Genomic DNA, 14637 nt, shown 5'->3' with positions numbered 1-14637 from the left:
AGCTTTACTAGAGTTTTTACGTCATATCATTTAGATTTGTTGTGTAATGTGTAATCATACATTCACAAAATGTTGTATTAGACAGAAATGAATTATATATATCTGGTCTGCAGTAGCTGAGTCTTTTCAAGGGTTTCTGGCATTCTACCCAGGCCAGCACATATACATTGTACCTCTATAGCCCTGTTCTCGACTTTTTTGTTATAATTAAGACACCAACATGGGGAAGTTGTGATGGATAGGTTTATTAATTTTCTCCTGGTAGTCAAGTTTTGTTCCAAATCTTAAATCCATGATGCAGCATGCTCTTCAATGAACTTGGCTATAATAGAACAAAAATCAAAACGAAAAGAAATATCTTTAATCACAGGGTGTTGAATTAATCACAGGGTGTTGAATAAACAACTTTTATTGTGAATTACAAGGCATCAGATAAGACAGGTTTACAGTGAATTACAGGGTGTCAGATAAGACAGGTTTACAGTGAATTACAGGGTGTCAGATAAGACAGGTTTACAGTGAATTACAGGGTGTCAGATAAGACAGGTTTTATTGTGAATTACAGGGTGTCAGATAAGACAGGTTTACAGTGAATTACAGGGTGTCAGATAAGACAGGTTTATTGTGAATTACAGGGTGTCAGATAAGACAGGTTTACAGTGAATTACAGGGTGTCAGATAAGACAGGTTTACAGTGAATTACAGGGTGTCAGATAAGACAGGTTTTATTGTGAATTACAAGGCATCAGATAAGACAGGTTTACAGTGAATTACAGGGTGTCAGATAAGACAGGTTTACAGTGAATTACAGGGTGTCAGATAAGACAGGTTTTATTGTGAATTACAGGGTGTCAGATAAGACAGGTTTTATTGTGAGTTACAGGGTGTTACAGTATTTGAAAAATAAATTTGTTTATGTTATAAATAACCAAGTGTTGGAATAGAGAGGTTTGTTTGTTGAAAGCATCAATATACTATTAACATAGTGGTAAATGTCACATGAAATATCACATGTTTTGAAAGAACCGCCACAGTCAACGCCATGTTTCAAAATTTTCGGGTAATATCGGAATACTGAGTTGCATCATGTGACCAACATCAGCGATACCCGTATAGATCGAACTTCCCAAGTTGTATCACATGGTCAATATCGGCAATACCTGATACTTTGGAGCTATTTGAAACATGCGCATGTTAAAAATTGATATTTTAATTTAATTGTTTAATGTCTTTGCAATTAAGAACTTTACATAAGTCGGTAAATATGGAAAGTTTAAAACTTAGAGAAACGGAGAAAAGTATGTAGAAGACTCTAAATACTTTTTCTATGCCAAAAATACAAGTCCCAGACCATACAACATATATACAAATACTAGTATGATAGATTTGTCGTGAAACAAAGTCAGAATGAGAGGTTAGGCATATGAAACAATGTCACATTTATATATAATTATTTGAGTGTCGAATAAAATTTCCGGATTTTGTTTGTTTTAGGTGAGTATAAAAAGGATGAATTACTTGAGGCAGCTCGCAGTGGAAATGAGGACAAACTCATGTCACTCCTCACCCCGCTTAACGTCAACTGTCACGCCAGTGACGGACGTAAGGTAAGCCATATGTTATAACCAAATACAAATGAATGAAAGTATAGATTGTCTATATTATATATATTGGAAAGGGATCCTATTTTGAGAACCAGCAAAATTAACATGGCAATCTTTCCCAGAACGTTGAAAGGCTATATTAAACCAATATATGTACCCCGGTAGTGACATCTTAAACTCTATCTGTTCACCATTGTGTTATTGACCAAGTTGACCATCATGTTGATGAAAGGTTAGTATATGTTCCATGTTTTCTTTACAAAACACCACACATATGTACAAAGCACAAAGAAAAAGTGGTCTCCCTATATATTATACAACTCACATTGTGTTAAAATTGACCATTAAAAAAGTAGTCTTTTTTTCAGATGGCCATTATTGTAAACTATTTAATATTCGCAGTTACAAAATTTCAGAATTTCCATTTCAAAACAAATTTGCGAAGATTAACATTCACCAATCTAGAATTTAATAGAAAGGATGTTTGTTTGTTTGTTTGTTTGGTTTATTAACGTCCTATTAACAGATGAGTGTCAATTTGGGCCCTGTGGTGGCCATGACCGATAAGCATTTTTTTTGTGAATGAATTATAATGCATTTATATGTTGAAAAACATTTTGGAAAATATATTTATTAGGGCCCCGCATCGAGATGCGGGTGCCCTATAGTAATCAGGTTGTCCGTCTGTCCGTCCGTCCGTCTGTCCGTTTTTTTTCTTTTGCACATTAATGATGGAAGGGATTGGAGTATTTTCCCCATATTTTACATGATGATTCCCCATCCATCCTAGATCTGCTTGGTAATTTTTCAGGCTGAAATTAAATTAAAAAATCGGCCATCTTGGATTTTAACATTTAAAAAAATCACAATGTTGTTGCTCTTAACTGATAAACATTTTGTTATAATATTATGATGCAAAGTTGTTCAGAATTAAACAAGGAGTTGACTGTCCAAAGGTAAGGTCATGGCCCAAGGTTACTAAGTCAAAGGTCAAGGTCAAATTTATTTGAGTTAATTGTATGCTCTTAATGTAATATTAGCTTGGAATCAGGATTCAAGTTAAATACTTGGAAGACTTTTTCCAAAGAATTATAATAATGTACCATCATCGGTTTCCCAATTAATGTTGACATTAATTATTTATTAGCAACATATAGCTAACACGGAAGAATTCGTTGTCAAAATACTACTTTTCTACTTAAGCACGTCAGACACATAGCGGGGCCCTTTCTGACGTATATTTATTGGTGTTTTAAAGTTTAAAACAATAAATATATTGTTATGTTTAGAATTAAGATAAACTGGCTCAAATATTACTATTTTTCTGTAATGAATGGCATTTGAGAGAATGTAATTATATCTAATACAATGCACATTTAAAACAATACATAATCATTGTTGCATTTAAAAATTTTATAGCAAAGTATTTGAGCACATATACGACCTTCTGAACATATCAAAAAACATTTATTGGTGTTTTAAAGTTTCAAAAATAAAAATTTTCCTCACTCCCCCTGCTCCTCCTCCTCAATCCTATCTCATTCATAAAATTCTTTGCTACAGTTTATAATATGCAAATACGTTGCTCAATACAATCTCATATAATATAATTATTTAACATTTTTTCTGGTATATTATGGCACCAGATGAACTTTATTCTTGAATAATTGACATTTAACAAAATTAGGTCACAGTGACCTATTTTTTGACCCCAAGTTATATTTTCCAAATTTTTTTTGTTTTCAATATATAAATGCATTATAATTAATGAAAAATCATTCAAAATATCATTTAGATCCAACAAAACGGGACAAAACAGAAAATTGCCCCTCCTGTTTAACCCCCCAAAACTCACAAGGGACTCCGACCTAACCTTAATCATGCGTCATATCATGATGTCCTAACCCCTGGGTATCTGTAAACAAAAAATAATGCTTATCGGTCATGGCCACCAGAGGGCCCAAATTGACACTCTTCCTTTTCATCAATATAGTTAGTATTTGAATGTAGGTATTAATTCTCTGAATTACACATTAGTGAATTTATTTGTTCACAAATTTTGCGAAAGTGGATTTACAATATACAGAGATGGTCTCTATGTCAGGTTTTACTACGATATATTGTATTATTGTTTTAGTCTACACCCCTACACCTAGTGGCGGGGTATAACAGGACCCGTATCGTAGCAGGTTTTACTATGATATATTGTAGCAGGTTTTACTATGATATATTGTGTTATTGTTTCAGTCTACACCCCTACACCTAGCGGCAGGGTATAACAGGACCCGTATTGTAGCCCTATTACTACAGCATGGTGCTGATGTCCACGCCAAAGACAAAGGGTATGTGTCTCCTAATCACAGGGTCAATGTCACCAAGATCTCAGAATCATCACATTTCTTGTTGAAAATTAATATTTATCACTCTTTCTAAGCTCTAATTCTTTTTTTCTGAATATTGATATTTCTAGCTCCGTCTTGGCTCTTCTTTCGAATACATATATTTGCTTTTCTCTTATATATTTCCGTTTAACATTTATATTTGTTTCTCTCTGCATTTTATTCTTACATCTGAATATTGACACAGCTTATGCTTCTGATAAAATGAATACCGTAGATCAAAGTATATTGTTTTTTAAAAATTTGTATTTTACAGTTCAATAGTCATATTTGCTTGTTTTCATATGAAATGACAGAATGTCATCTGAGATTGTAAATCTTGTGTAATGAAAATTTCATAGAAAAAAATCTTTATTGCTGAATATTAGATTTATTGACAGCAATATTTCAAAATACTATAGTTATGATTGCAATAGTCTATTTTCCAATATTCCTTAGCATTTCACTATATATATGAATTTCATCCTTATATACATGTTTAAAAAAGACAATGATCAAACCAAGTACAAACTGGCAATACAAAATACATTGTACATGTTGTTACTAAATAACAATCTTACTGTTGTGGTTTTTCAGAGGCCTTGTACCACTACACAATGCCTGTTCATACGGCCATTTTGAAGTCACAGAAACACTGCTTAAAGTGAGTACTGCATCTCTTGGGAGTCTTGTTTTAAAAATGGACCATTGAATGTGGAATTAAGTAATATACCTATAAGTCAACTTTCACTTGATTTTGACTTTATTGGAGTTTTTTTCGAGAAATTCAAATTCTCAAGAATTTAAATTCCGAGATCTAGTTATAAGAGTACATATCATTCAACCATTACCTTTTTTCAGTGAATTAATTTTTCTGCATAACTAATAGAGGTCACTGTTGAAACAGAAAATTTTGGAATTTCTGAATTATCATTAATGTTTAGTACAAACTTGTATGATCTTGTTTTGAAGGCTGGAGCCAGTGTCAATGCTATGGACCTATGGCAGTTTACCCCCCTCCATGAGGCTGCATCTAAGTCTCGTGTGGAGGTGTGCTCCCTCCTCCTGGCCCATGGGGCTGACCCCACCCTTGTCAACTGTCACTCCAAAAGTGCTATAGATGTAGCCCCTACTAGGGAGCTACAGGAGAGACTACAGTGTAAGTAGTTTTCTTTTAACTGAAAAATGCTGAGTGGACATATAATGTTATACATTATAACTTGTCTAAACTGGAGGTCATCAGTAAGAACATATTTGGCTGATATAAACAGGTGTCTGGATTATACAGGTTTTAGTTACTATCACTAAGAGGGAAACTGACATGCAGTATTTAACCAGAATAGACAGGGATCCGAATTAGACAATGGTTGGATTTGATTGGTTACACTGTATAAACAAACATTATACCTCTCTAAGAAGTTTTGTAAAGGGGCAACTTCTATAGATTTCTTTAGCTTATTTAATTGCATGGTCTCATCATCAGGAGAAGATGCATTGCCATTGATTGAAGAAAACAAGTGTGTTACCCTTGGGTCAGATTGATGTGTTGATTTTGTGACCCTTTCAAAATGATATAACTGTTCTTCTTTTTTTCCAGATGAGTTCAAAGGTCATTCGTTATTAGAAGGTTGTCGCCAAGCAGATCTCACACGAGTGAAAAAATACATGGAAGTTGTAAACATAAAGCACCCATACTCAGGAGACACAGCACTGGTAAGGGAGATAAATCATATTTAACCATATGGATTTTAACGGTATAATAAGTGTGGTGTTGAAAAATATCAGCTGAAAGATGATAAATGTAATCCAGAAATTCATAAAATGAATTGTAAATTACACAGACAAAACTGTGTTTATACAATATACATAGTATATATATGATAAGTAACTTTGTCACATAACAATAATCCTCAAATGCAGGTTTTTTTTGAAGTAAAATAAAAAGTAGGCATGGAATTTAGGATGGCATCTATAGCCACAATTCAATAAGTTTCAATAAGGTAGAAAAGAATGAATGTGTTGGTAATGAGTCTGATTCACACACTACATACTACACACATAGGAGGCCATCCTTATATGGCTCTAACAGTTAATGGGATGTAGATAAACAAAGCTAATATGGGATGTTAAACAAACTCAATCCTCTGTTTTCTGTAGCATTGTGCGGCCTCCTCTCCCTTCCCCAAGAGGAAACAAGTTGTGGAGCTCCTCATCCGCAAGGGTGCTAACCTCAATGACAAAAACAAAGAGTAAGTATATACATCAACTGACTATTAGTCTGTTATTGGATGAAATATTGGATTCAAACCATTTATAACATTCATTCAATATAAATATTTTGAAATTGATAATTTCCAAAAATAGCTTTGATACATAAGAAGGTTGCTGTTTTTCAGACTTGTGACCCGACCAGATCAAAAATTAATTGAGTGTTTGGATATTATTATAGAATATACATATTTATATGTACTGTAAATTTGATGGTTTACATCTTGATTTAAGTTCTGAATTATGTATTGTGCGTTACAGATATGTTACCCCATTACACATAGCCGCTGACAAGGCACATTACGATGTCATGGATGTCCTACTGAAACATGGAGCAAAGGTAAAGAGGATGTGGTATTCTGTTCTAATATATCATATAAAGAGAAACTTATATTCTGTTGTAATGTATTCTATAAAGAAGAATTAGTTTTGTTTAATGTATTCTATAAAGAGGAATTGTTGTAAATGTATTCTATAAAAGAGGAATGAGGAATTAGTATTCTGTTGTAATGTATTCTATAAAGAGGAATAAGAATTAGTATTCTGTTGTAATGTATTCTATAAAGAGGAATAAGAATTAGTATTCTGTTGTAATGTATTCTATAAAGAGGAATAAGAATTAGTATTCTGTTGTAATGTATTCTATAAAGAGGAATAAGAATTAGTATTCTGTTGTCATGTATTCTGTAAAGAGGAATAAGAATTAGTATTCTGTTGTATGTATTCTGTAAAGAGAATAAGAATAGTATTCTGTTGTAATGTATTCTGTAAAAGGAATAAGAATTAGTATTCTGTTGTAATGTATTCTGTAAAAGGAATAAGAATTAGTATTCTGTTGTAATGTATTCTAAAAGAGGAATAAGAATTAGTATTCTGTTGTCATGTATTCTATAAAGAGGAATAAGAATTGGTATTTTGTTGTAATGTATTCTATAAAGAGGAATAAGAATTAGTATTCTGTTGTCATGTATTCTGTAAAGAGGAATAAGAATTAGTATTCTGTTGTCAATGTATTCTGTAAAGAGGAATAGATTATGTTTAATGTAGTATCGTAAAGAGAATAAGAATTAGTATTCTGTTGTAATGTATTCTGAGATAAAGAGGTTAGTATAAAGAATTAGTATTCTGTTGTAATGTATTCTGTTGTAAAGAGGAATAAGAATTAGTATTCTGTTGTAATGTATTCTATAAAGAGGAATAAGAATTAGTATTCTGTTGTCATGTATTCTGTAAAGAGGAATAAGAATTTCTGTTGTAATGTATTCTGTAAAGAGGAATAAGAATTAGTATTCTGTGTATTCTGTATATGTTGTGATGTATCTTAAAGAGAATAAATTAGTATTCTGTTGTATGTTTCTTAAAGAGGAATAAGAATTAGTATTCTGTTGTAATGTATTCTATAAAGAGGAATAAAAATTAGTATTCTGTTGTCATGTATTCTATAAAGAGGAATTAGTATTCTGTTGTCATGTATTCTGTAAAGAGGAATAAGAATTAGTATTCTGTTGTAATGTATTCTATAAAGAGGAATAAGAATTAGTATTCTGTTGTAATGTATTCTGTAAAGAGGAATAAGAATTAGTATTCTGTTGTCATGTATTCTATAAAGAGGAATCAGTATTCTGTTGTAATTTATTCTGTAAAGAGGAAATAGAATATTCTGTTGTCAATGTATAAGAGGAATATTGTATTCTGTAAAGAGGAATAAGAATTAGTATTCTGTTGTAATGTATTCTATAAAGAGGAATAAGATTAGTATTCTGTTGTAAAGTATTCTATAAAGAGGAATAAGAATTAGTATTCTGTTGTCATGTATTCTATAAAGAGGAATAAGTATTCTGTTGTAATTTATTCTGTAAAGTGAAATAAGAATTAGTATTCTGTTGTCATGTATTCTGTAAAGAGGAATAAGAATTAGTATTCTGTTGTCATGTATTCTGTAAAGAGGAATAAGAATTAGTATCCTGTAAAGAGGAATAAGAATTAGTATTCTGTTGTAATGTATTCTATAAAGAGGAATAGTATTCTGTGTAATGTATTCTATAAAGAGGAATTTAGTATTCTGTTGTCATGTATTCTAAAGAGGAATAAGAATTAGTATTCTGTTGTCATGTATTCTATAAAGAGGAATAGTATTCTGTTGTAGTATTCTGTTGTAATGTATTCTGTAAAGAGGAATAAGAATTAGTATTCTGTTGTAATGTATTCTATAAAGAGGAATTAGTATTCTGTTGTAATGTATTCTATAAAGAGGAATTAGTATTCTGTTGTAATGTATTCTATGAAGAAGAACATATATCCTGTTGTTATCTATTCTATAAAGAGGAATTTGAAATCTGTTATAATATGTATCATATATCTTATGAATGTGACAAATAATTCAATACCTACAACTACAATGTTGTTACAAAAAGATAGAAACAATGTTCATCTTTCTTTGTCTGCACATTTGACATGAAAAACATGACCATGGTACACTAAAGAAAATATTTGACTAACAACACATTTCTATACTTATGGTCGTTCTTAAAGATTTCTTATGGTTGTGATACATGTTTAACTGTTATCAGGTAAATGCCCTTGACAGCCTAGGACAGACAGCTTTACATCGAGTGGCTCAGCAGGGCAACATGCAGGCCTGTCGCCTACTTATGTCGTACGGCGTAGACCCTGCAATTGTCTCACTACAAGGTTATATGGCTGCTCAGCTGGCCACGGAAAACATACAGAAGATGCTAAAAGGTAATGTAGCATATAGTAATAATTTAAGACTTTTGACTGAAAATTTGAAACATGAAACTAGACATGTATGCATTTTACTAAAGCTTTTTGACTGTAATGTTAATGTAAGCTGATCATTTGATTTATATCATATGAAGAGAAGTAATTAATAGGTTCACACAATTAAAATTCAGTTTTGAAGTGAAATTATTTCATATCTACCAAGGATTTCTTCAAAACAACATGATTTATATCAGATAATAATTTTGAATCTGTTTGTTCGAATTAAAAGTTTTTAGTTGTAGTTAAAAATAATCACAGAAATGTGAAATAATTAATTCTGTAATTTTTGCATAGCTGATGGTCTTGATTTAGTCCAAATTGTTAAAATAATAAACATACTTTAGATAAGATTGCAGATTTACTATTTCTTCATATATTCAGCCACATACATTTTGCCGAGAACAGAATAAGGATGTTTTGTAAATAAAGACGTGTGATATATTGATTACAGAGGACCCCCCGGTAGGTGGTACAGATGTGGACATCCAGCTACTGGAGGCCGCTAAAGCTGGGGATATAGAAGTCATCAAGGTTCGTAAGCCTGTCTATCTCTTTGTAATAACCATGTTTTAATATGGAGTTATTCTCCATGAAGTGTTGGTACAATCATAATTCAGATGTGACTTTCGAAGGCTCTGTTTTGTATAACATAAATAATATCTATATCACCATTGTTTTGGGTTGCCTTTTTCTTTTCCCTTTTGTTTTTTTTAGAAATAAGAAATGTGAAAGTTAATTATAAAAAAAACAAGATATTTTTATATGAATGATACTCTTTTTTCCTACTGTTAGAACAATGTTTTCTGTTATTTGCAATGCTAGAATAACAATCATCTTCTATTTTTCATATTTATATAGAAACTGGTGTCGGCTAATCCTCAGTCCGTGAACTGCCGAGACCTTGACGGCCGACACTCGACGCCACTCCACTTTGCTGCGGGATACAACAGAGTCGGTGTGGTAGAGTTCTTTCTACAGCACGGTGCTGATGTTCACGCCAAAGACAAAGGGTTGGTTTAATTATTCACAGACACATAAGCCTAATTCTAACGGTTGTTAGGGCACACATGTCCTAGAAATATATGTAGTCAATTATCATACTTTGTCTTTTGTTATTTTTGTAGACTTGTTAAATGTAAGTTGGTGTGATATTTTAAAGAAATCCCAGTGTTATGTTTAATGAAAAAGCTTTATAAAACCAATTTTGTCGTTTCTTTTGAACTTCCAAGCTTTCACTTGCTACATCAGTTTCAATCCACAAATAAAATGCATCTCAAAATGTATCTATATACACATGTATTTCAGACATTTTATACGATATCATAAACATATAATTCCTATAGGTACCTCACAGGTATTGATTATATATTGTTCAGATACTTATGTTTTTTGACATAAACAGATCTTAATCTAAAATGAATTTTGAATCTTTCAGAGGACTGGTACCATTACATAATGCTTGCAGTTACGGACATTTTGAAGTCACAGAACTTTTAATCAATGTAAGTTATTATTTAAGCATAACTGTTAAAAAAAAACAAAGAATAATTCCATTCAAATATGGCTTGTAAAAATATTCCTTAAATAGAAATATTTTACAAATCAATATTTCTGTTCTCTTTAAAATAATGATTAAACAATAAATATAAGTTTCATCCTGATTAATTTGATATAATTGAATATTGTCTTGAACTCAGGTTCTTAATCAACTATCTATTATGGTCTATTCCATGTATTTAACTTATTGGGGGGGGGATATGGTTCAACTAAAATAACCACAGATATAATTATTGTTTTGCATTGATGTAGACAAAGAACTGTTTCTAGTTTGTTTAGAGTCATGCCACAAAAGGACTTATTTGCATCCTGTCAGTATTGTGTTTGCCATATAACGATGATAAAATATCAACTGTTGTTTCTCTCTATACAGCATGGTGCTTGTGTGAATGTGGCTGATCTTTGGAAGTTTACCCCTTTACATGAAGCCGCGGCCAAGGGCAAATTTGAGATTTGTAAACTCCTTCTCAAGGTATTTACCACTATAAAGTTCATATTGTAACTGCATTCAAAAAATTTTAACTGATATACAAGACTATAGATAGCTGTTTATTGAAGAGAATCAAGATCTTATTGAAGAAAAAGCTTAAAGTAAGAACTTTTTTACAGCGCCGTTACAATAAGTGTACATGTGACGACCAGTCTAGTAGTTGTTTCCGTTGATTGGTAGCTAGTCAGTTAGCCAACCACATTCAATAAGCTGTGTAAGTACGGCTCTCATTGGCTGTCGCTTCAATGTAGGGACGGAGCTAAACAGTCGGAAACATCTGTCGGCGATTACCAAGATCAGAAATGTGTTCTGTACCAGTAGGCAGTATACATAAGATGATCGGCATCGTAAGCTTCATTATGTCAAAAAGATTACACAAATAGCATTTTAATTACCTCATGTATAGACTCTGAATCAGCGCTACTCGGTAAAGCATGTATGAAAAAAGCTACTGTTGTAGTGGAAAAGCCAGTCAGAAGTTGTACGGAAAATCTAATCTACTGCATCAGTTACCAGCATACTACATCAGCTACCAGCCAACGTGTCTATCGAGTGAATGAATGTAAACAGGAACACTTGTCGTAACAGTGCTGTAATTAAGGAAATATATACTGTAAAGATGGGTGTGTTTGTTTTTGTGTTTAGTTTCAGGATTTGTTATTATTTTTGCAACAAACAGCAAATTATAGGCTAAATTGAAATTGAAGGGATTTTTTTTCAAAAAAGTGCTTCATATTTTAAGCATGAATTTAGCACACATGTTAATTTCCACGTGTATGATGTATTCCCTTGAGATTGAAGCATATTGTTGAACCCATGTCTGTCCTTAATTTGTTCAAAGTTAGGAGAATATATATGTCCTACAGATATTTCTAACTCATCACATTGTTACAGCATGGGGCTGATGCCAACAAGAAGAATCGAGATGGAAACACACCACTAGATCTTGTCAAGGATGGAGATCAGGATGTGGCTGACCTGCTAAGAGGTATGTATAGAAATTCTCACCATGGAGATACACAAAACTCTTCTGAAGGAGATACAGTGATCAACGTTTGCTAACAAAAAGGTTGCTAGGTCAATTTCTGCATAACCATTAATTATTTATTATTAATTTATTATTACATTATACTTGACTCAGTTTGTTCCTGTTGACCCAGCTTTTATTTAAAATTGATTAAGACCTAAATGGCAGCTCTGACTCTGTTCTGCAAAGTGTTGAGAAATATGATGGTATGTTTTCAAAGACTCAAAAAATGTTGTTTTCAAAATGTGAAGATAGCATCATTCTAAAGATCTCTTATCTATAAAGGCTCTAAAAATCGATAAACATTTTGTCAATATTTAGTTCTCTTTTAACAATCTGAAGATATATCAATCTCAATGTTTTCTAATTGAACAGGTGATGCAGCCTTACTAGAGGCAGCCAAGAAGGGTAATCTGGCTCGTGTACAGAAGTTAGCCTCACAAGAAAACATAAACTGTCGGGACACACAGGGACGCAATTCAACACCTCTGCATCTTGCAGGTAGGTCATTTTGTGTTTAAAAAAAAAGTTTAGATATATATAGTAAATACATAATTAGAGTTAAAACAGAAAAATAACAGAAAATCTGCGAATATGCAAAGTTCCTCTTGCAAATCAACAGTAAACATAAATAACCAGGATACAATTGAAATGAAATTTAAAGCTTTTTGTTAGATCACTACAGAATTTCATCACTAGTTTATCTGTTCATGTGTGAATATCATAAGTAAACAAATCTAAACTTTTACCTTAAAGTCTCAGTATATTTTGCATTTTCACAACATTCCAAATTTCTAATTACTATATATAAATGCTTGTGTTATTTTAGCTGGCTACAACAATGTAGAGGTAGCTGAATTTTTACTGGAGAATGGTGCTGATGTCAACGCACAAGATAAAGGTGGACTTATACCCCTTCATAACGCCTCTTCATATGGGGTAAGTGCAATGAAAAATAATTTATAAATAACTGTTAATTTCCTCTAATCTTATTAAAACTAGAAATTGCTGTCCTTTTGATTATTTGTCTAAAGCTTTATCAAGATATGATATTGTACATCATATTAGTCGCTGTCAAGCTAAATTGTACATCATATTAGTCACTAGTCAAGCTAACCTTTCGTGGTTTTAGTCAGTCTTAGAATGTTTGCATGTGTGTTTCTGCTCTTGTTAATTTGAATTTGTTTTCTGCATCATACATGGTCTTGATACAAAGTATTGAGATCACTTTGGTATGATATGATTTGACCTTAACTCTTTTACCCCTGAAGAACCATTTAGGCTCTTCTAAATCAAACACTAGACCAGCCCATTATAAAATTTCAGGGTGAATGTGGTTAACTGTTTTAACAATATTGTTAACAACATTGCTTAAGTCGTTCATTAAGCAATGTGTACAATTGTATAATAAGCTATGTTTCTCCTTTACTTTACAGCATGTAGATATTGCAGCCTTGCTGATCAAGTTTAACACATGTGTGAATGCTGTAGATCGATGGGGCTTCACTCCTCTTCACGAGGCGGCACAGAAAGGCCGCACACAACTCTGTGCCTTGTTGGTGAGTACAAAAAAATGGTATTATTACTAGGGAAAAAATTTGTTCTTTCTTTTATATGAAATGAGAAACACTTTTATAGAAACAATTTCAGAAGAATTACAGATTTGTAGTATTCACAGTTTTCTCTTACTTGACGATTGTAGAATATTTCTGTAAAATTTGTTTCACATTTTCTTTTGTGCAGAATTACAATATTCAGACAGTAGCCTTAAAATCATTCACAAAGAAATATCTTGTTAAGGGTATTCAGACTTACAATATTTCTACATGATGCACCTATGGATTTCTATTTAATTGAATTTCTTTAGACTCAAATCATCAGAGAATTTTAATACATTTTGCTCTTACACTTGAAGCTGGCGCATGGAGCAGATCCAACAATGAAAAACCAGGAAGGTCAGACACCGCTAGATCTAGCAACTGTAAGTAGGAGTTTACACTTAGTACTCTGAGGGCCTTGTGTTGGTTGTCTATAAGTTTAAAACAGGATCACAATAAAATTTCTTTCTTCAGATAAGTTAGCATGATTAGCTTGATTAACTGTTTATGGATGTTATAATTGTAACAAATCATTTCTGAATTACAAGCTTCCGTTTTAGATAATGTTCTTATAAAAACACAGTAGCTAGAATTGTCAAATCTTAGCAAGAGCTAAAACTGAAAATAGTTCTTAGTGTGTTAGTAAAACAAGATCTTATACCATATTTGTTGAAGATTGATAGGAAATGGCTCAAAATGAGTTGGAACCTAAAATATTGTCATTGTTACAGGCGGATGACGTGAATGCCCTGATACAGGACGCCATGCCTCCCACCATCCAGCCTCCGACCCTACCCAAGTCCCAGGTGACCAGTGTGAACACCACCGCCAACACAAACACAAGTAGTGCTAGTAGTTCGTCTAACAACAGGTAAGCGCATTGATAATCGGTTTTATAGGTAAAATAGATGTATAGTAGAAGTAATTATCT

At 32.4% G+C, this 14637-nt stretch overlaps 1 protein-coding gene across 1 annotated transcript in view; it reads left to right on the top strand.

Annotated features, from left to right (window-relative positions):
* LOC138335122 (poly [ADP-ribose] polymerase tankyrase-1-like) overlaps nt 1-14637 on the top strand; it is a 32775-nt gene that overhangs the window by 8515 nt on the left and 9623 nt on the right. The window contains exons 4-21 of the mRNA XM_069284050.1: nt 1495-1607; nt 3852-3946; nt 4580-4646; nt 4955-5141; nt 5580-5695; nt 6140-6231; nt 6512-6590; nt 8821-8992; nt 9486-9565; nt 9893-10044; nt 10470-10536; nt 10965-11063; nt 11976-12069; nt 12484-12609; nt 12938-13047; nt 13545-13667; nt 14024-14089; nt 14438-14577. Of these exons, the coding sequence (XP_069140151.1) occupies nt 1495-1607; nt 3852-3946; nt 4580-4646; nt 4955-5141; nt 5580-5695; nt 6140-6231; nt 6512-6590; nt 8821-8992; nt 9486-9565; nt 9893-10044; nt 10470-10536; nt 10965-11063; nt 11976-12069; nt 12484-12609; nt 12938-13047; nt 13545-13667; nt 14024-14089; nt 14438-14577 (1978 nt within the window). The remainder of the gene's footprint in view (nt 1-1494; nt 1608-3851; nt 3947-4579; nt 4647-4954; nt 5142-5579; nt 5696-6139; nt 6232-6511; nt 6591-8820; nt 8993-9485; nt 9566-9892; nt 10045-10469; nt 10537-10964; nt 11064-11975; nt 12070-12483; nt 12610-12937; nt 13048-13544; nt 13668-14023; nt 14090-14437; nt 14578-14637) is intronic.

The sequence above is a fragment of the Argopecten irradians genome, chromosome 11, assembly GCF_041381155.1.
Source record: "Argopecten irradians isolate NY chromosome 11, Ai_NY, whole genome shotgun sequence".
Taxonomy (NCBI): domain Eukaryota; kingdom Metazoa; phylum Mollusca; class Bivalvia; order Pectinida; family Pectinidae; genus Argopecten; species Argopecten irradians.
This window is presented reverse-complemented; position numbering and strand designations above follow the sequence as displayed.